Source organism: Drosophila elegans, unplaced genomic scaffold, assembly GCF_018152505.1.
Source record: "Drosophila elegans isolate 14027-0461.03 unplaced genomic scaffold, ASM1815250v1 contig_684, whole genome shotgun sequence".
Classification (NCBI taxonomy): domain Eukaryota; kingdom Metazoa; phylum Arthropoda; class Insecta; order Diptera; family Drosophilidae; genus Drosophila; species Drosophila elegans.
Window position 1 is genome coordinate 63,994 of NW_024546041.1, and position 24,289 is coordinate 88,282.

General features: G+C 40.9%; 2 protein-coding genes across 3 annotated transcripts in view; one reads left to right on the top strand and one right to left on the bottom strand.

Moving 5' to 3' along the window:
* Positions 1 to 24,289, bottom strand: part of LOC108149572 (G protein-coupled receptor kinase 1) — a 382,291-nt gene that overhangs the window by 38,093 nt on the left and 319,909 nt on the right. The window lies entirely within an intron of this gene.
* On the top strand, positions 14,590 to 15,049 carry LOC108136064 (high mobility group protein D-like). Its single transcript, XM_041710005.1, has one exon. It carries the CDS (start codon positions 14,696 to 14,698, stop codon positions 15,032 to 15,034), a length of 339 nt encoding a protein of 112 aa, XP_041565939.1. The 5' UTR covers positions 14,590 to 14,695; the 3' UTR covers positions 15,035 to 15,049.

The following is a 24,289-nucleotide window of genomic DNA, read 5'->3' on the forward strand; positions in this document are numbered from 1 at the left end:
TCTTCGATGTCCTTCGATCAGGAACGGAAAACTCACTCCAGTCTTATCTAGGAAACCTTCAGCAGGTCTCAGTACAGTCACAGTTACCATGCAACAAAGTATGTTCGAATATATGTACTTCTTGAAAACGACCACGCAAACACTGGTTCAAAAGCAGAACGGTTGCTTGCAGCTAAGCAATCCAAATAATTGATGTGAAACATATGAATAACCATATGGGACGCCAATGGCGTATCCCGGCACAAACTTGAAAAAACACAGTTCCGGAATGTAAATCATATCGACATTATGCTTTTGGTAGTGACGCACCTCACAAACAAATACAACTTTCAAATAAAAGGCTACACCGCACAGATCATCCAGATGGTAAAGCCCTCGTCGGAACCGGAATCCTCATCAGGGAACGCTTCAAGCTCCGTTTTCACCAAAGGTTTCGCAACTAACTACTTGCAGGCCACGTCTATCCAGGTAACGGAAACCTATCTATAGCCATTGTATACTGCCCCCCTCGCTTTACAACTTCTCAAGCACAATTCATGGATTTCTACAACTTACATGGAGATCGCTTCATAGCTGCAGGAGACTATAATGATAAACATACGCACCGGAGATCACGACTCGTGACTCCCAAAGGAAGGCAATTGTATAATGCAATCATAATACTGAGCAACAATTTGGACTGTTTCCCCTTGTAGCCCCACATACTGGTTAGCAGACCCCAGAACAGTCCCTGAATTATTAGATTTTGCGGTGATAAAAACATTCCGAGCAACATCTTTCATCTGACCATTCGCCAGTGCTTATAACTCTTCATCAAAGCCCAGAAACCACAGACCACGCCCACAGGCTGACATCGCACAGAACCAACTGGCTAAAATATAAAAAGTATGTAAGTTCTCATATTGAACTTACCCCGCAGCTCAAAGCGGACATCGACTGTTCTACCGATGCTCTTGTTGCTCCGATGCACCGATGTTCGTAGCAGCAGCCACTATTTCAACACCAACATGGAAGGACGTGCAAACCAACCATTTCAAAACAAATCTACAAATTGAACAGCTTGTACTAGAAAAGAGGCGACTGCAACGTGCTTGGCAAACCAACAGATCGTCATCCTTAAAACAACGTCTTAGGAAGTCACACGCACACTAAACCGAGCCCCGAAGAAAGAAAGCGCACAACTACGGTACATCGACTATTTTTCGCCAACAAACACAAAATATCCTTTGTGGAGAGGTCACCCAAAACTGAGCTCTCCAATCGAAACAGTCACCCCGATAAGAAATTCATCAGGCAGCATGGCCCGCAGCGACGAAGATAGAGCCGAAGCTTTTGCTTCACATCTCCGAAAAATCTTCCAGCCGAACTCAGCCATTGGTCTATTTGTGTTACCACATACCGAATCTGAAACAAATTCCATACCAACACAGTTTCAGCCAAAGGAGATCGCGAAAGTCATAGGGGAACTGAAACCGAAAAAGGACCTGAGCGGTGACCTTATAACCCCAAAAATGATAATTGAACTTCCAAGCTCTGCTATCGAGGTTATTTGTAAACGCTTCAATGGGATAATACGTCTCGGCTACTACCCTAGAAAATGGAACAAATCTACTATTATAATGATACCGAAACCCAGAAAAGACCACAAATTCGCACAGCCTTTGAGCATCGGGAATACTGTAGCGCAATATTCCTCGATGTATCTCGAGCTTTCGATCGAGTCAGGCTCGATGGCCTCATGTATAAAATCAAAACAAACTTGCCTTCATACACTCATCAGCTACTTGAGTCGAATCTCTACAACTGGAGTCCCGCAAGGAAGCGCACTTGGAACTACTCTGTTCGTCCTATGTACAGCTGATATTCCTACGAATGAGCAGCCAACAACATCTACGTTCGCTGACGACACTGCAATCTTAAGTCGCTCTAGGTGCCCAAACCGAGCAACAACACAAATACCCAATCACCTCATCGTAGTAGAGACGTGGCTATCTGACTGGCGTATTAAAATAAATGAACAAAAATGCAAACTCATTACGTTTAGTCATTATCATTGAATAGTACGCAGATTTTCCAAGTCAACGAAGTAACGTATATCGGCGTTCACCTAGACAGACGACTAACCTAGAGAAGACACATCGAATGCAAGAAACTACATTTAAAACTAAAAGCGAGCAGCTTCCACTGGATCTTAAACGCTCTATCGCCCCTGCGTCTGGAATACAAGGTCCTGCTGTACAATTCAACTCTCAAGCCCATCTGGACATATGGCTCCCAGCTCCCAGCCATCTTAAGGGCTCATATATTATTGATACTGTCGATAACACTATCCCTTCCTTTGGAATTTACTTTAAATTTAAATAAATCCCTTTGAGGTTCCCATTGAAGACCCAAAGTCTTAACGGTTTTATTTTCCTCAATAGCAAGCACTTTTTTAATTCCTGTGTCCTTAACAGTTTGCGTCACTTTATAATTGTTATAAATCCATTTCCTTAAATTAAATCCTACTTTTTTTTAGTTCTTGTGAAATAAGTTTAATTAAATTTTTGGCATCTTCTACAGAATCTGGCCCTGTCATTAGGTCATCCATAAAGAAATCATTTCCAATTATTTCCATGTTTTACAAAACTCTAACAGCTAAACAAAACCAAAACAATATTCAACAATCGGTCCTGGCCGCAGAACACCGGGGTTGGTAACAAAGAAAACCGGTTTTCTGCAAGGAACTTTAGCAACAAAAACAAAAAGCCACACAGCCACAAAGAGCTGGAGCCAGATAGCAGAGCCTTGAAGAAAAATTAAGTGCATCCTATCTATAACCTGCAATACCTCTTGCTTTGAAGAATTACGATGGAAGAGCCACATAGCGGAACGGCCCAGTGCAATGCACAATCTGTCAGGAGTATGGATACACCAGGACATACTGCACACTCCGATCAGTCTGTGGAGACTTTCGCAATTCCGCAAACTGCTCCCCAAGAGAAGAAATATGGAAACTGCGGAGAAAATCACACGGCTAACTACAGAGGCTGAGTGGTCTAAAAGGAGTTGAAAACCGCATGCGACGAGTGACAACCACGCGCCATCAAAATCCTCAAAACTTGTACACTTACTCAAAAACGACGCCGGAAGATTTTTCCGGCACGGCTGCAAGATCCTCAGTTGGTCAGCTTAATACCCAGAAGTGCTTATCTTCGATGTCCTTCGATCAGGAACGGAAAACTCACTCCAGTCTTATCTAGGAAACCTTCAGCAGGTCTCAGTACAGTCACAGTTACCATGCAACAAAGTATGTTCGAATATATGTACTTCTTGAAAACGACCACGCAAACACTGGTTCAAAAGCAGAACGGTTGCTTGCAGCTAAGCAATCCAAATAATTGATGTGAAACATATGAATAACCATATGGGACGCCAATGGCGTATCCCGGCACAAACTTGAAAAAACACAGTTCCGGAATGTAAATCATATCGACATTATGCTTTTGGTAGTGACGCACCTCACAAACAAATACAACTTTCAAATAAAAGGCTACACCGCACAGATCATCCAGATGGTAAAGCCCCCGTCGGAACCGGAATCCTCATCAGGGAACGCTTCAAGCTCCGTTTTCACCAAAGGTTTCGCAACTAACTACTTGCAGGCCACGTCTATCCAGGTAACGGAAACCTATCTATAGCCATTGTATACTGCCCCCCTCGCTTTACAACTTCTCAAGCACAATTCATGGATTTCTACAACTTACATGGAGATCGCTTCATAGCTGCAGGAGACTATAATGATAAACATACGCACCGGAGATCACGACTCGTGACTCCCAAAGGAAGGCAATTGTATAATGCAATCATAATACTGAGCAACAATTTGGACTGTTTCCCCTTGTAGCCCCACATACTGGTTAGCAGACCCCAGAACAGTCCCTGAATTATTAGATTTTGCGGTGATAAAAACATTCCGAGCAACATCTTTCATCTGACCATTCGCCAGTGCTTATAACTCTTCATCAAAGCCCAGAAACCACAGACCACGCCCACAGGCTGACATCGCACAGAACCAACTGGCTAAAATATAAAAAGTATGTAAGTTCTCATATTGAACTTACCCCGCAGCTCAAAGCGGACATCGACTGTTCTACCGATGCTCTTGTTGCTCCGATGCACCGATGTTCGTAGCAGCAGCCACTATTTCAACACCAACATGGAAGGACGTGCAAACCAACCATTTCAAAACAAATCTACAAATTGAACAGCTTGTACTAGAAAAGAGGCGACTGCAACGTGCTTGGCAAACCAACAGATCGTCATCCTTAAAACAACGTCTTAGGAAGTCACACGCACACTAAACCGAGCCCCGAAGAAAGAAAGCGCACAACTACGGTACATCGACTATTTTTCGCCAACAAACACAAAATATCCTTTGTGGAGAGGTCACCCAAAACTGAGCTCTCCAATCGAAACAGTCACCCCGATAAGAAATTCATCAGGCAGCATGGCCCGCAGCGACGAAGATAGAGCCGAAGCTTTTGCTTCACATCTCCGAAAAATCTTCCAGCCGAACTCAGCCATTGGTCTATTTGTGTTACCACATACCGAATCTGAAACAAATTCCATACCAACACAGTTTCAGCCAAAGGAGATCGCGAAAGTCATAGGGGAACTGAAACCGAAAAAGGACCTGAGCGGTGACCTTATAACCCCAAAAATGATAATTGAACTTCCAAGCTCTGCTATCGAGGTTATTTGTAAACGCTTCAATGGGATAATACGTCTCGGCTACTACCCTAGAAAATGGAACAAATCTACTATTATAATGATACCGAAACCCAGAAAAGACCACAAATTCGCACAGCCTTTGAGCATCGGGAATACTGTAGCGCAATATTCCTCGATGTATCTCGAGCTTTCGATCGAGTCAGGCTCGATGGCCTCATGTATAAAATCAAAACAAACTTGCCTTCATACACTCATCAGCTACTTGAGTCGAATCTCTACAACTGGAGTCCCGCAAGGAAGCGCACTTGGAACTACTCTGTTCGTCCTATGTACAGCTGATATTCCTACGAATGAGCAGCCAACAACATCTACGTTCGCTGACGACACTGCAATCTTAAGTCGCTCTAGGTGCCCAAACCGAGCAACAACACAAATACCCAATCACCTCATCGTAGTAGAGACGTGGCTATCTGACTGGCGTATTAAAATAAATGAACAAAAATGCAAACTCATTACGTTTAGTCATTATCATTGAATAGTACGCAGATTTTCCAAGTCAACGAAGTAACGTATATCGGCGTTCACCTAGACAGACGACTAACCTAGAGAAGACACATCGAATGCAAGAAACTACATTTAAAACTAAAAGCGAGCAGCTTCCACTGGATCTTAAACGCTCTATCGCCCCTGCGTCTGGAATACAAGGTCCTGCTGTACAATTCAACTCTCAAGCCCATCTGGACATATGGCTCCCAGCTCCCAGCCATCTTAAGGGCTCATATATTATTGATACTGTCGATAACACTATCCCTTCCTTTGGAATTTACTTTAAATTTAAATAAATCCCTTTGAGGTTCCCATTGAAGACCCAAAGTCTTAACGGTTTTATTTTCCTCAATAGCAAGCACTTTTTTAATTCCTGTGTCCTTAACAGTTTGCGTCACTTTATAATTGTTATAAATCCATTTCCTTAAATTAAATCCTACTTTTTTTTAGTTCTTGTGAAATAAGTTTAATTAAATTTTTGGCATCTTCTACAGAATCTGGCCCTGTCATTAGGTCATCCATAAAGAAATCATTTCCAATTATTTCCATGTTTTACAAAACTCTAACAGCTAAACAAAACCAAAACAATATTCAACAATCGGTCCTGGCCGCAGAACACCGGGGTTGGTAACAAAGAAAACCGGTTTTCTGCAAGGAACTTTAGCAACAAAAACAAAAAGCCACACAGCCACAAAGAGCTGGAGCCAGATAGCAGAGCCTTGAAGAAAAATTAAGTGCATCCTATCTATAACCTGCAATACCTCTTGCTTTGAAGAATTACGATGGAAGAGCCACATAGCGGAACGGCCCAGTGCAATGCACAATCTGTCAGGAGTATGGATACACCAGGACATACTGCACACTCCGATCAGTCTGTGGAGACTTTCGCAATTCCGCAAACTGCTCCCCAAGAGAAGAAATATGGAAACTGCGGAGAAAATCACACGGCTAACTACAGAGGCTGAGTGGTCTAAAAGGAGTTGAAAACCGCATGCGACGAGTGACAACCACGCGCCATCAAAATCCTCAAAACTTGTACACTTACTCAAAAACGACGCCGGAAGATTTTTCCGGCACGGCTGCAAGATCCTCAGTTGGTCAGCTTAATACCCAGAAGTGCTTATCTTCGATGTCCTTCGATCAGGAACGGAAAACTCACTCCAGTCTTATCTAGGAAACCTTCAGCAGGTCTCAGTACAGTCACAGTTACCATGCAACAAAGTATGTTCGAATATATGTACTTCTTGAAAACGACCACGCAAACACTGGTTCAAAAGCAGAACGGTTGCTTGCAGCTAAGCAATCCAAATAATTGATGTGAAACATATGAATAACCATATGGGACGCCAATGGCGTATCCCGGCACAAACTTGAAAAAACACAGTTCCGGAATGTAAATCATATCGACATTATGCTTTTGGTAGTGACGCACCTCACAAACAAATACAACTTTCAAATAAAAGGCTACACCGCACAGATCATCCAGATGGTAAAGCCCCCGTCGGAACCGGAATCCTCATCAGGGAACGCTTCAAGCTCCGTTTTCACCAAAGGTTTCGCAACTAACTACTTGCAGGCCACGTCTATCCAGGTAACGGAAACCTATCTATAGCCATTGTATACTGCCCCCCTCGCTTTACAACTTCTCAAGCACAATTCATGGATTTCTACAACTTACATGGAGATCGCTTCATAGCTGCAGGAGACTATAATGATAAACATACGCACCGGAGATCACGACTCGTGACTCCCAAAGGAAGGCAATTGTATAATGCAATCATAATACTGAGCAACAATTTGGACTGTTTCCCCTTGTAGCCCCACATACTGGTTAGCAGACCCCAGAACAGTCCCTGAATTATTAGATTTTGCGGTGATAAAAAACATTCCGAGCAACATCTTTCATCTGATCATTCGCCAGTGCTTATAACTCTTCATCAAAGCCCAGAAACCACAGACCACGCCCACAGGCTGACATCGCACAGAACCAACTGGCTAAAATATAAAAAGTATGTAAGTTCTCATATTGAACTTACCCCGCAGCTCAAAGCGGACATCGACTGTTCTACCGATGCTCTTGTTGCTCCGATGCACCGATGTTCGTAGCAGCAGCCACTATTTCAACACCAACATGGAAGGACGTGCAAACCAACCATTTCAAAACAAATCTACAAATTGAACAGCTTGTACTAGAAAAGAGGCGACTGCAACGTGCTTGGCAAACCAACAGATCGTCATCCTTAAAACAACGTCTTAGGAAGTCACACGCACACTAAACCGAGCCCCGAAGAAAGAAAGCGCACAACTACGGTACATCGACTATTTTTCGCCAACGAACACAAAATATCCTTTGTGGAGAGGTCACCCAAAACTGAGCTCTCCAATCGAAACAGTCACCCCGATAAGAAATTCATCAGGCAGCATGGCCCGCAGCGACGAAGATAGAGCCGAAGCTTTTGCTTCACATCTCCGAAAAATCTTCCAGCCGAACTCAGCCATTGGTCTATTTGTGTTACCACATACCGAATCTGAAACAAATTCCATACCAACACAGTTTCAGCCAAAGGAGATCGCGAAAGTCATAGGGGAACTGAAACCGAAAAAGGACCTGAGCGGTGACCTTATAACCCCAAAAATGATAATTGAACTTCCAAGCTCTGCTATCGAGGTTATTTGTAAACGCTTCAATGGGATAATACGTCTCGGCTACTACCCTAGAAAATGGAACAAATCTACTATTATAATGATACCGAAACCCAGAAAAGACCACAAATTCGCACAGCCTTTGAGCATCGGGAATACTGTAGCGCAATATTCCTCGATGTATCTCGAGCTTTCGATCGAGTCAGGCTCGATGGCCTCATGTATAAAATCAAAACAAACTTGCCTTCATACACTCATCAGCTACTTGAGTCGAATCTCTACAACTGGAGTCCCGCAAGGAAGCGCACTTGGAACTACTCTGTTCGTCCTATGTACAGCTGATATTCCTTCGAATGAGCAGCCAACAACATCTACGTTCGCTGACGACACTGCAATCTTAAGTCGCTCTAGGTGCCCAAACCGAGCAACAACACAAATACCCAATCACCTCATCGTAGTAGAGACGTGGCTATCTGACTGGCGTATTAAAATAAATGAACAAAAATGCAAACTCATTACGTTTAGTCATTATCATTGAATAGTACGCAGATTTTCCAAGTCAACGAAGTAACGTATATCGGCGTTCACCTAGACAGACGACTAACCTAGAGAAGACACATCGAATGCAAGAAACTACATTTAAAACTAAAAGCGAGCAGCTTCCACTGGATCTTAAACGCTCTATCGCCCCTGCGTCTGGAATACAAGGTCCTGCTGTACAATTCAACTCTCAAGCCCATCTGGACATATGGCTCCCAGCTCCCAGCCATCTTAAGGGCTCATATATTATTGATACTGTCGATAACACTATCCCTTCCTTTGGAATTTACTTTAAATTTAAATAAATCCCTTTGAGGTTCCCATTGAAGACCCAAAGTCTTAACGGTTTTATTTTCCTCAATAGCAAGCACTTTTTTAATTCCTGTGTCCTTAACAGTTTGCGTCACTTTATAATTGTTATAAATCCATTTCCTTAAATTAAATCCTACTTTTTTTAGTTCTTGTGAAATAAGTTTAATTAAATTTTTGGCATCTTCTACAGAATCTGGCCCTGTCATTAGGTCATCCATAAAGAAATCATTTCCAATTATTTCCATGTTTTACAAAACTCTAACAGCTAAACAAAACCAAAACAATATTCAACAATCGGTCCTGGCCGCAGAACACCGGGGTTGGTAACAAAGAAAACCGGTTTTCTGCAAGGAACTTTAGCAACAAAAACAAAAAGCCACACAGCCACAAAGAGCTGGAGCCAGATAGCAGAGTCTTGAAGAAAAATTAAGTGCATCCTATCTATAACCTGCAATACCTCTTGCTTTGAAGAATTACGATGGAAGAGCCACATAGCGGAACGGCCCAGTGCAATGCACAATCTGTCAGGAGTATGGATACACCAGGACATACTGCACACTCCGATCAGTCTGTGGAGACTTTCGCAATTCCGCAAACTGCTCCCCAAGAGAAGAAATATGGAAACTGCGGAGAAAATCACACGGCTAACTACAGAGGCTGAGTGGTCTAAAAGGAGTTGAAAACCGCATGCGACGAGTGACAACCACGCGCCATCAAAATCCTCAAAACTTGTACACTTACTCAAAAACGACGCCGGAAGATTTTTCCGGCACGGCTGCAAGATCCTCAGTTGGTCAGCTTAATACCCAGTAGTGCTTATCTTCGATGTCCTTCGATCAGGAACGGAAAACTCACTCCAGTCTTATCTAGGAAACCTTCAGCAGGTCTCAGTACAGTCACAGTTACCATGCAACAAAGTATGTTCGAATATATGTACTTCTTGAAAACGACCACGCAAACACTGGTTCAAAAGCAGAACGGTTGCTTGCAGCTAAGCAATCCAAATAATTGATGTGAAACATATGAATAACCATATGGGACGCCAATGGCGTATCCCGGCACAAACTTGAAAAAACACAGTTCCGGAATGTAAATCATATCGACATTATGCTTTTGGTAGTGACGCACCTCACAAACAAATACAACTTTCAAATAAAAGGCTACACCGCACATATCATCCAGATGGTAAAGCCCCCGTCGGAACCGGAATCCTCATCAGGGAACGCTTCAAGCTCCGTTTTCACCAAAGGTTTCGCAACTAACTACTTGCAGGCCACGTCTATCCAGGTAACGGAAACCTATCTATAGCCATTGTATACTGCCCCCCTCGCTTTACAACTTCTCAAGCACAATTCATGGATTTCTACAACTTACATGGAGATCGCTTCATAGCTGCAGGAGACTATAATGATAAACATACGCACCGGAGATCACGACTCGTGACTCCCAAAGGAAGGCAATTGTATAATGCAATCATAATACTGAGCAACAATTTGGACTGTTTCCCCTTGTAGCCCCACATACTGGTTAGCAGACCCCAGAACAGTCCCTGAATTATTAGATTTTGCGGTGATAAAAAACATTCCGAGCAACATCTTTCATCTGATCATTCGCCAGTGCTTATAACTCTTCATCAAAGCCCAGAAACCACAGACCACGCCCACAGACTGACATCGCACAGAACCAACTGGCTAAAATATAAAAAGTATGTAAGTTCTCATATTGAACTTACCCCGCAGCTCAAAGCGGACATCGACTGTTCTACCGATGCTCTTGTTGCTCCGATGCACCGATGTTCGTAGCAGCAGCCACTATTTCAACACCAACATGGAAGGACGTGCAAACCAACCATTTCAAAACAAATCTACAAATTGAACAGCTTGTACTAGAAAAGAGGCGACTGCAACGTGCTTGGCAAACCAACAGATCGTCATCCTTAAAACAACGTCTTAGGAAGTCACACGCACACTAAACCGAGCCCCGAAGAAAGAAAGCGCACAACTACGGTACATCGACTATTTTTCGCCAACGAACACAAAATATCATTTGTGGAGAGGTCACCCAAAACTGAGCTCTCCAATCGAAACAGTCACCCCGATAAGAAATTCATCAGGCAGCATGGCCCGCAGCGACGAAGATAGAGCCGAAGCTTTTGCTTCACATCTCCGAAAAATCTTCCAGCCGAACTCAGCCATTGGTCTATTTGTGTTACCACATACCAACACAGTTTCAGCCAAAGGAGATCGCGAAAGTCATAGGGGAACTGAAACCGAAAAAGGACCTGAGCGGTGACCTTATAACCCCAAAAATGATAATTGAACTTCCAAGCTCTGCTATCGAGGTTATTTGTAAACGCTTCAATGGGATAATACGTCTCGGCTACTACCCTAGAAAATGGAACAAATCTACTATTATAATGATACCGAAACCCAGAAAAGACCACAAATTCGCACAGCCTTTGAGCATCGGGAATACTGTAGCGCAATATTCCTCGATGTATCTCGAGCTTTCGATCGAGTCAGGCTCGATGGCCTCATGTATAAAATCAAAACAAACTTGCCTTCATACACTCATCAGCTACTTGAGTCGAATCTCTACAACTGGAGTCCCGCAAGGAAGCGCACTTGGAACTACTCTGTTCGTCCTATGTACAGCTGATATTCCTACGAATGAGCAGCCAACAACATCTACGTTCGCTGACGACACTGCAATCTTAAGTCGCTCTAGGTGCCCAAACCGAGCAACAACACAAATACCCAATCACCTCATCGTAGTAGAGACGTGGCTATCTGACTGGCGTATTAAAATAAATGAACAAAAATGCAAACTCATTACGTTTAGTCATTATCATTGAATAGTACGCAGATTTTCCAAGTCAACGAAGTAACGTATATCGGCGTTCATCTAGACAGACGAGTAACCTTGAGAAGACACATCGAATGCAAGAAACTACATTTAAAACTAAAAGCGAGCAGCTTCCACTGGATCTTAAACGCTCTATCGCCCCTGCGTCTGGAATACAAGGTCCTGCTGTACAATTCAACTCTCAAGCCCATCTGGACATATGGCTCCCAGCTATGTGGGAACGCGACCGGCAGCAATATAGATATCATACAGCGCGCATAATCAAAAATCCTGAGAACTATCACTGGGGCACCATGGTATTTTCGCAACCAAAACATCCACAGGACCCTCGGACCCTACGTAAATGAAATAGACAATCAAAAAGCGACCTACAATGAAAAACTCTCTGTGCCCCCAAATTATCTCGCAAGAGGCTTGACTCGGGTTTTCAGCCGAACCCGCCTACAACGCAACGACCTTCCAGCCCAGCAATAATTCTCAGGGCCCCATAACTAACCATTATTTACCTTTTTTTGGTTTGAATTATTGTTTGTGTGAATCATGCTGTGATGATTTCTCTTGCAATCAGAGCATAAAATGTTGCTTTGACATTTTATATTAAATGAGTGTTTTAGGCATTTAAAACACAAATGTGCCTTATTTACTTTTTCCATTCTTTCTAATGGATTTAAGGACTTGAATTTTCGACAACGAGAAATAAAATGTCCCGTACTTTTACACATGGGACAATATTAGTAGACAATTCTTTCTGTTGTGTAGTATGCTCATATATTGGGTACACACTGTACCGCTTATATCACTATAACATTGTAGCATTTGTTTATGTCCGAATATTCCCAGCACTTCAAGTGCAAAGCAATTCGACCCACACAACAATGTTATGCACATCCTAAATGCTGAGTCGGCATGTCTGCATGCGCGGCCGACCATTCGGTTACCATGTGAGCATAACACTCTCCCTCTCATGCGCGGCCGCTGCTTGCGCCGCCTAAATACACTTACGTACACATTAACATATATATTGAGATACATAAGCGTTGGCCGCGGCGCTGCTCGTGCAGCTATATGAATTGTAAGCCAAGCCAACAATAGTCTTAAGTGAGCATTCTAAAAATGAGTCCCGATCCAAACGGACGGAATAATAAAGCCCAATATAAATTATAACATTACAGTGCACTCTTTTCTTGTGTTTATAAATATACATACAACCAACATTACATGGCGACCGTGACATGTGCGCGAGAAGGAAGTGAGACTGGTTAATTTTTGTCTCTGTGCGCTGTGAAATTTTCGTTATTTTGGCCCCATAATGCGTAAATCGGCGAATTTAGCTAATTGAGCCAGTGCTTAACAAGTGTGGCCGTCCAATGTGGACGATGCAAGCCGATCCCTAATCCTCGGCTGTCCAAAGTTAGGCTCTTCAGAGCCGCCCTCGAAAATCGTAAATCGAAATCTCCAGCCAGATAAAAAAATAAAAACAGTAATTAGTCTGTGCGATGACCAGCACCGGCGCCGCCTGAGTCCAAAAGGCCCGGACAACAGAAACAATAAAACAAAACCAAAAAAAAAAAAAAAAAATATGCATTAATCAGCCTGTGAGATGACCAGCACCGGCGCCGCCTGAGCCCAAAAGGCCCGGACAAAACCACAACAACAAACAACAAAATCAACAAAAAAAAAAGAGGGAAATTGACCAGAACATGTGTGGAAGGAATGGCAAATCCTTCTGCACCAACGATGGAAACTGAAGTGTGGTAGGCATACCGCCGACTACACCAACGAAGGAAGAATATGAGTGCGGAAGGCAGCCCGCCCTCTGCACCGTCGTGGGAGGCACCTGCTCCTGCTGAGCAAAGGGACGCACCAACTTTACAAGAGGCCCTCGAATTGTGTCCCAACGATGGACAGCGACGATTATTGAAGGATTACAAGAAGATAGCAACAACCCCGCAGGAAAAGGAAACGCATGACCTAAACATCAAAGAACTGGACAGAATACTTTGTAACCGAGCAAAGTAACGCAACAAGGGCTGCATTTATGCCAATGCCTAAGTTGCCTTTAATTATAAACTTCTAAACCCGAGCCGATGCGCGAAAGCGCTGCTCGAAAAACACTAACCACTGATAGGCTATATACTAACAACATATAACTGATATTGATTTATATAGAGCAAAATATTGTAAATCAGTTATATGAATATTAACACAATTTTTTTTTTCTTCCAATTTTCAATATAAAAAAAAAAATTTATGCGATTATGCCACAAGATTTAATCAACCAGATTTCAATAACTAAATTCCTACATTTTTGTTTCATGACACTTTTTTTTTTTCTCTCTGCGTGCTCCTCAGACTTTAAAAGCTAGACAGAAATATTTACGTATATTCACAGAAAATCCTTTCACATGAATGAATAGCAATAGAATAGATAAATTCTCTCATATTAATTATAATAATACCAATATATTGGAAGTGAATGTACCCAAAATGGGAATCGTAGACGTTAAGTCAGTGGACTCCACTGCTAACGTTATTAATAAAGTAGAATCAAACAATATTGACCTATATTGGGTACATTTACTCTTAATAATAATCATTGTCATCTTGAGTGCAAGTGTTATTACCAAAATATACAAATTGCACAATAAATGTTTAAAGAAGAAATATTTAAGTAAAGCACACGATCTAGATAAGATATAAAAAAAAAAAAAAAGAGAGAAGAAAATTTTCCTTTTCAAAAGATTAGAGTGCTCAATTTAATACCCTTATATATATAAAAAAAAAATTTTTTTTTAATTACTTTGCTAAAATTATGGCATTTAACACGATAGAATTGGATAGATGTCTTGAGGAAATAACTACTAAAGATCCAGAATTTAGAATGCGTGCATTAAATATTCTCCATTGCCATAAAAACTTCATTACAATCACTGATTTCGAATAAACTATATGTTTATTATCAAACGCAGATAATAAAACAGATTCAGACTCTTCTTTGAAAATTAAACGACAAAGCTCGAATAATAAATACCTAGTTGTAACACTTGTTAAATAGTATCAACAAAAACAAACTATAATGGCCGATAAACCAAAACGCCCACTCTCCGCCTACATGCTGTGGCTCAACAGTGCCCACGAGTCGATCAAACGTGAGAATCCCGGCATCAAGGTCACCGAGGTGGCCAAGCGCGGTGGCGAATTATGGCGGGCAATGAAGGACAAGTCGGAGTGGGAGGCCAAGGCTGCCAAGGCCAAGGACGACTACGATCGGGCTGTCAAGGAGTTCGAGGACAATGGCGGCGGCGGTGGTGCTGCCAACGGTGGAGCCAAAAAGCGCGCGAAACCAGTGAAAAAGGCGTCCAAGAAGAGCAAGAGGGATGAGTTCGACGAAGACAATGATGATGAGAGCAAGTAGACGGCTCATCATCCACCCTCTATAGTCCATCATAAAAATAAAAATAAATTTTTTTTTTAAAGACCATCATCACCAAGTCACACACAAGAAAACACAATATTACATTTTCGACCATACATTTATGGCAAACATTTCATTATCAAAACCGATCACAGACCGTTAACATACTTGTTCTCAATGACTAACCCAAGTTCCAAACTGACACGTATGAGGCTAGAATTAGAAGAATATAACTTCACAGTTGAATATTTAAAGGGAAAAGACAATTACGTAGCTGATGCGTTATCAAGAATAACCATCAAAGAACTACAAAGTATAACCGGAAATATACATAAAGTCACTACAAGAAATCAAAGTAGACAGAAATCCTGCGCAGGAGAAAAAGAAATAGACTTGCCTAGGCAATCTATAGAAAAAGCTTCAAAGCCCAACGTATACGGAGTCATAAACAATGACGAAGTACGTAAAGTAGTGACCTTGCATGTAAAAAATATGCTATGTTTATTAAAACATGGAAAAAAAGTTACTGCAAGATATGATGTTAGCGATTTATATACCAATGGAGCCTTTGACTTAGGTCAGTTTTTCCAAAGGCTTGAGAAGCAAGCCGGTATACATCAAATCAGCCAACTCAAAGTGGCACCGTGGGAAAATATCTTTGAATACGTTTCAATAGATAATTTTAAGGAAATGGGCAATAAAACATTAAAATCATTGAGAGTAGCGCTACTCAACCCGGTGACCCTAATAAATTCTGAAAAAGAAAAAGAAGCAATTATGTCTACATACCATGATGAACCAATTCAAGGAGGTCATACTGGCATTTCTAAAACCTTGGCCAAGGTCAAAAGACATTACTTTTGGAAAGGAATGACTCGATATATTACAGAGTACGTACGAAAATGTCTAAAATGTCAAAAAGCGAAAATAATCACGCATACGAAGACCCCATTAACAATTACGGAAACACCGCAAACAGCTTTTGACAGGGTAATCGTGGACACGATCGGTCCACTACCTAAGTCTGAACAAGGGAATGAATACGCAGTTACTTTAATCTGCGATTTAACAAAATACCTTGTAGCAATACCAATTCAAAATAAAAGTGCAAAAACAATAGCAAAAGCTATATTCGAAGATTTTATTCTGAAGTACGGTCCAATGAAGACGTTCATTACGGACATGGGAACGGAATATAAAAATTCAATAATTGAAGATTTATGTAAAAATTTAAATATCAAAAACATAAATTCTACTGCACACCATCACCAGACTGTCGGAACAGTGGAGCGAAGCCACAGAACACTTAACGAGTTCATACGCTCATACATCTCAGTTGATAAAACAGATTGGGATGTATGGCTACAATACTTCGTATACTGCTTTAACACAACACCCTCTATGGCACATAATTATTGTCCATATGAACTAGTTTTTGGGAAAACTCCAAACTTATCAAAACTTTTCAATAGCATAGATAGAATAGAACCATTATATAATATAGAAGATTATGCTAAGGAATCTAAATTTAGATTAGAACAGGCATATAAAAGAGCCAGAATAATGCTAGAAACTAATAAGCAAAAACAAAAAGATAGATACGACAAAAATAGTTTAGACTTTGAATTAAAAATAGGAGACCAGGTTTTACTAAAAAATGAAACTGGCCATAAGCTAGACTTTAAATATTCAGGACCATATATAGTAAAGAAGATAGAATCCAATAATAATATAACTATTTTAAATGCGAAAAATAAAACACAGACAGTTCATAAAGATAGATTAAAAATTTTTATAGAATAGATTTTGTAGGATGGCCATTCATAAGAAAAAAAAAAGAAGGAAATAAAATAACAAAAATTTTCTTTTACCTTACTATAATGAAAATATAGGAATACAAATATACAATACATTTTATAATAAATAATAAGAAATAGTCGCATAAATTTTCAAAGTTTCAACTTCACTAAGTTTTTCAATATTTACTATATTAAACAAAAAAAAAAAAAAAAAATAATAATAATAAAAAAAAAAAAAAAGAATTTTATTAATTTGCTAATTTTTATAAACATATATATATATACCTAACACAATAACTAACAAAATAACTCCATAGATTACGTTATTTTTCAAAAGGAGGGAGATGTAGTATGCTCATATATTGGGTACACACTGTACCGCTTATATCACTATAACATTGTAGCATTTGTTTATGTCCGAATATTCCCAGCACTTCAAGTGCAAAGCAATTCGACCCACACAACAATGTTATGCACATCCTAAATGCTGAGTCGGCATGTCTGCATGCGCGGCCGACCATTCGGTTACCATGTGAGCATAACACTCTCCCTCTCATGCGCGGCCGCTGCTTGCGCCGCCTAAATACACTTACGTACACATTAACATATATATTGAGATACATAAGCGTTGGCCGCGGCGCTGCTCGTGCAGCTATATGAATTGTAAGCCAAGCCAACAATAGTCTTAAGTGAGCATTCTAAAAATGAGTCCCGATCCAAACGGACGGAATAATAAAGCCCAATATAAATTATAACATTACAGTGCACTCTTTTCTTGTGTTTATAAATATACATACAACCAACATTACAGTTGTAACGAAACATTTTTAACAGGCTTTTCATGATAAACTGAACTTATTGAACTTAATCGTTTCTCTAAGAACTCAAAGTCGTTGGATAACGCTTTAATTTCTTTATTTTTTTAACTTGGCTCTCATATAATTGTAGAGCTCCTTTGTTAAATTTCCTGAGCATTATGTGTGCAAAAACTATATCAACCTCGGACAATTGTGCCTTTAATTTTATCATGTGAATTGACTCATTTATTGTGTCAATAAACATTCTTAGATGCCTAACTGAGTCAACATCCAAAACATGATGCTCAAGAAGGCTTCCAATCTTTGGAATCTCCAAAGAATTTAAGGTAGCGTTGGCAAATCATTAATTTGTGATTTGTAATGACTACCTTACTTGGCAAAATTTCCTGGTGTTTTTTTTTCATATTTTTTGTCACTGTCGAAATGTCAAACTCTAAATAGTTCAACTCTTTGTCATAGTTCCTATCAGTGACATCAGTCTGGTCGACATTTTTAACCCCAACTACTTTTTCCCAATACAATTCTATTTTCTCAATCCTAATTTCAAAATAGAAATATTACCCAATTTAATATCCTTAAAACTCTCTTTTAAATATTTATCTAACTGATCGATTGCTCCATATAGTTTGCTGACTTCTTTTGGAACATGTTTGCTACAACACGGATCCCCTAAGTCAGCTTCGCTCAAAGTTCTATCTATCCTCTTCTTGATGTTTGTGAAGCACAACATCATCTGCTCGCCATACTGCCTCATAAACTCTAATAAGCTAATAAACTCTAACCGTGCATGTCACGGTAGCTCCTCATGGGGCTTAATGACATTTGTAATGCCTGCCGCTTTATTAGGGCAATGGTTTGAGCGGACAACATTTTGATTTTATTTGTTTATACGTAACTTATAAAATGTATGTAATTTATATATAATTAAATGTTCGTACCGTAAGATTGTTATAAAAATGTACAAAAAAAAATGTACTTTATTTTATTTAAACCGATACAATTTTGTTTACAAGTCTCAAACTGAACTCGCTTCATAGCTCCTACATCATCTACGATCATACCTCGGTTCTGAGCTTTGAGTGACTTTAATTTTTATTGAGTGGCTTTCGTAATTGTACTTTGGGCCGTTCTTTGTTCTCAATTGTTAAAATTTACGTGTTGAAATATGCAAAAGTCACATGGATAATTATGCACGCATACATATATATTTCCTTAAATGTATGTATTGTATATAAAATGTCGACGCGCATTCCAATGTGCTCCTTCTTTCTCGCCTGTTCGTTGTTCTTTTGCTCTCTCGATATTTTCGTGCACTTCTTTTCTGGCATCGAGAGCTTGCGGTTCATAAAATCTAATGTGCATTATTATTTGTTCATTGCGGCTTGTCTGGTTAATACTTGGTTAATCACTTGGGTCCCGAAGTCTAAGTATCCTGAAACGTGGGAACGTGCCGATAGTCAGAACAGCGGCCTGTTCTAAATGTTTAGTCTACAGTCTGGTGTTTTTAATAACATGGAAATTTTCCATTGGCTTGTTTACAATTACATAGGTATGGATTCCAATATCTCTGAGGGTGTCTTAATGTTATAATGTGTAGTTGCGTATGTATGTGTGGGCATTTACATATTAATATTTGTTGATGGGCGTGGTCTGAGGTGGTCCTCGTCGGTCGCACTGGCAAGGGTGGTCTTCTTTAATGAGCCCACACGTAGGTGCGGGGGAAACAATATGTGGTATGTCAACACTTATTCTATTAATTGAAATTGGTTACCGAGCCTTAAGGGCCGTTAGCAACGGAGTCAGTTAGTCCCAACGTAGTCTTCGTAAGAAGAGAGAAGAGAGCCATTGGCAACCGCCCGGCACATTCATATGAGCAGCCAGCCACGGTGGCAATTACGTCTTCACCCCTTCCCCCGGACCAGCCACGGTGGCAATTGGATCGCAACTCTTCAGCCTCACGGACAGCGGCTAGGGACAGTGCGAGGCTGCACAACTAAAACATAATTGGCACCCAACTTTAATAACGAATGCGCGACACAAAAATATGTAAGTGGGCTGCTCAAAATTAATACAGTAAAACTTTAAAAACACATACAGGGAAAAAAAATTAAAAATCCCTACAAACTATTTACCCAAAATTAAAAAATATACAGTTTGAATAAAGCAATTGTAAAGGTGACTTACAAATAAAGTGAATTAATATCGGCCGTCCCTAAATAAAATTTTCCTTCGGACGCCAAGCACCCAGTTATTAATATAAAATTATAATATAGAATATTAATTTGTCGAATTAAAACATTCGGCCTCCCAATAACGTGTGTTTAGTGTCAACAAATTAGTCGCCTTATGAGTTTTCCAGGCCCATATAAGGAAACTAAACACGAACTTGACAGTGACAGTGAAGAAGAATTAATCCGAGATACCCGGAGATATCAACCAGCACGGGCACAACAAGAAAGTAACGCGGAAACCATGAACGCGACACAAATAGAGGCGTTAATTCAGGCCGCATTAACTAGCCAAGAACAGAGGCTCAGAGCCGAATTCGCGGGTCAGATCAACGCCGTTAGCCAACAACTTCAGAGCTTGCGTATAGAAGCGCCAGAGGTAGAATCTTACCAGAGGGTAAAGGTAGTACCGGGAGCACCACAATGCGATATACCATTACATATAGTGAAGTCGATTCCAGATTTTACTGGCACACAAGATGAGTACATGGCATGGAGGCAATCCGCCACTGATGCCTACGAATTATTCGAGTCTTATGAGGGCAGTTCCGCGCATTACCAAGCGGTTACTATTATTAGAAATAAAATTAAGAACCAGCGCGCGCACTGCTAGTTTCTTATAATACAGTGCTTAATTTTAAAGCCATACTAGCTAGATTAGACTGCTCCTACGCAGTTAAAACATCTTTGCGCCTATTACGGCAGGGACTTGAGTCGGTCCGTCAGGGCGACCAAACACTTATGCAGTACTACGATGAAGTCGAACAAAAATTGAACCTCGTTACAAACAAAATTGTCATGACCCATGACGACGAAAGGGCTTCATTACTCAATACAGAAGTTAGGGCTGATGCCCTACACGTATTCATTTCCGGTCTAAAAAAATCACTAAGGGCTGTTGTATTTCCAGCACAGCCAAAAGACCTGCCAGCAGCACTGGCATTAGCTAGAGAGGCAGAGGCCAGTATCGAAGCATGTTCGCGGCCACATATGCCAAAGTAGCTGAGAAAAGAAATCAGAATACTGATTTTCACAAGGGCCAGCACCGAGCGCCCGAGAAACAAGGGAAACATCCTGGTGCCGACCGCGGACCAGAAAAAAATCCACATTTCTTTAAAAAGCCGAACAAGTATCAGAACAACGATACATGGCATAAACGGGACAACTGGGTAGATCAGGGTAAGCAAAATCAGTCCCTGGAACCTATGGACATTGATCCATCATCTTCTAAAGTCCGACATCCTACGGGTTTTAAACAGGGAAACAACACTCAATACCAAAATTTGCAGAACCTAAAAAGACCAAACTCTTCGGAGAGAATGACTGGCCAAAGGCGCCAGCGGGTTAACAACGTTGAGCAAACTGCAAGCGCGGGAGAAACTCAAGATTATGAAAGCGCGGCCACAGCCGCACTAAATGCAATTGACGATGACAGTGACTCATTTGACGGTAACGACCTCGTCAATTTTTTAGAGGAAGGTCCCGCTTGCCCTTCATTGAGCGAGGGCTGGTGGGGAAAACTATAAGAATCCTAATAGACACTGGAGCGGCAAAGAGTTATGTAAAGCCTTTAAAGGAGCTAAAGAACATAATGCCTGTCGACTCCCCTTTCACTGTGTGTTCCATTCATGGCTCCAGTAATCTTAAAGAAAAATGCTTTATGCGTAATTCGGCCTAAGGCTCAATTTTTTGTACTCGATACTATCAACACTTTTGATGCCATAATAGGTTTCGATTTGCATTAGATTAGGTTTCGAGCGGCATTAGATTTACATAACAGTGTAATCAGGTATGGAAACATATCTGAGAAACTCGAATACCACGAATGCGATAATGTGAATTTCACAAATATCGATGACTTAGTAGTCCCCCATTCAGTGAAAGCAGCATTTAAAAAAAATGATCCTTAAAAGGAAGCAAGTGTTTTCGCACTCTAACGAGGCGCTACCTTTTAAAACCTCGATCATCGCCACAATTCGTACAGAAACTAGCGAACCAGTATATTCCAAACTATATTTTACCCCATGGGAGCAGCAGATTTCGTAAACACTGAAATCAAACAGCTGTTAAAGGATGGCATTATCCGGCCTTCTAGGTCGCCATTTAACAGCCCAACATGGGTTGTAGACAAAAAGGGACTTGATGCAGATGGCAACAAGAAAAAACGGCTGGTGATCGATTTCCGAAAACTGAATGAACGAACAATCGCCGACCGTTACCCAAGTATTCCTATGATTTTAGCGAACCTAGGAAAGGCAAAATTGTTTACTACCCTAGACTTAAAATCGGTGTACCACCAGATTTATCTGGCAGAAAAAGACCGTGAAAAAACTGCTTTCTCCATAAACGGAGGAAAGTATGAATTTTGCCGTCTACCCTTTGGACTGAAAAATGCGGGAAGCATCTTTCAAAGGGCGATCGACGACGTTCTACGTGAACAGATCGGGAAAATTTGTTATGTATATGTAGACGATGTGATAATTTTCTCCGAAAACGCTGCTGACCACGTTATACACATTGACACAGTCCTTAAATGCCTGTGCGAAGCCAACATGAGAGTGGCACCGGAAAAAACCAAATTCTTCAAAGAAAGTGTAGAATTTTTAGGTTTCATTGTTACATCAAACGGAGCCAAAACGGACCCGGAAAAGGTAAAAACCATTCAGGAGAACACCGAACCAAAAAATTTATTCAGCCTCAGGTTTTTTTTAGGGTTGGCCAGCTACTACAGAAGGACTTTGCTACCATAGCCATACCACTTACCTCCATACTTAAGGGAGAGAATGGCACGGTTAATAAACACATGTCAAAAAAGGTGGCTATCGAATTCGATGAGTCCCAACGCAGAGCGTTCGAGCGCCTGCGAGACATTTTGTCGTCAGAAGATGTAATATTAACATATCCAGATTTCAAACTTCCTTTCGATTTGACCACCGATGCCTCAGCAAGCGGTATCGGCGCGGTACTGTCCCAAAAAGGCAGGCCAATCACAATGATATCTCGTACGTTGAAAGACTGTGAACTCAGTTACGCAACCAACGAAAGAGAATTATTGGCAATTGTTTGGGCTATAGGAAAACTATAAAACTATCTATACGGCACAAAAGAGATCAGGATTTTTCAGATCATCAACCTCTTACTTTTGCTGTATCCGAGCGAAATACAAATGCCAAAATTAAGCGATGGAAGGCATTCATCGAAGAACATAACGCCAAGGTATTCTACAAACCCGGAAAAGAAAATTTTGTGGCCGACGCTTTGTCACGACAAAACATAAACGCTATACAAAACAAACCCCAATCTGACGTAGCCACTATTCATAGTGAACTTTCCTTAGCCTACACGGTCGAAACCACCGATAAACCCCTGAACTGCTACAGAAACCAAATAATCCTGGAGGAAGCAGAACAGCCTTTACGGCGACACTTTATAGTGTTCGGGACCAAAAACCGACACATAATCCAATTCAATAACAGGAACTCGCTGTTCAAATTGGTCAAAGAGGTAGTAAACGTAGACGTTGTTAACGCCATTTACTGCGACATCTCCGCACTAGCATGCATCCAACATTCCTTGGTGACCGAATTCCCAGCAACCAAGTTTCGGCATTGCAAAAAATTCGTGAATGACATCACGGATGCAAATGAACAAAAAGAAATAATTATCTGCGAACACAACCGCGCTCACAGGGCAGCCCAGGAAAATGTTAAACAAGTCCTTCAGGATTACTACTTTCCAAATATGTCCAAACTCGCCAACGAAGTGGTTGTAAACTGCAAAACATGCACCAAGGGGAAGTACAACAGACACCCCAAGAAGCAAGAGCTGGGTATCACACCAACCCCTCTCATATGCTGGCGAAATGGTGCATATAGACATATACTCTACGGATAAGAGATTTTTTTTAACCTGCGTAGATAAATTTTCAAAGTTCGCTGTAGTACAGCCATTACTTTCTAGGGCCATAGTCGATGTGCGCAGCCCCATATTACAACTCATAAATTTTTTCCCAAACATTAAAACAATATATTGTGATAATGAGGCATCTTTCAACTCGGAGACAATAACCTCATTATTAAAAAATCAATATAACATTAACATTGTTATGCACCCCCTCTACACAGCAGCTCAAATGGGCAAGTGGAGCGATTCCACAGTACCCTAACTGAGATAGCTAGGTGCATGAAAATCGACCAAAAGGTTGATGATACCGTTGAGCTTATTATGAGAGCCACAGTAGAATATAACAAGACAATACATTCAGTGACAAGATTACCACCTAAGCAGGCCTTGCACTCAGCTAATGCCGAACAGAAATTGGCAATAATAAGTAATATTGAAAAGGCGCAACAGGCCAATCTAGATAGATGCAACCCTACAAGGCAAAACAGAATTTGAGGTAGGAGAAAA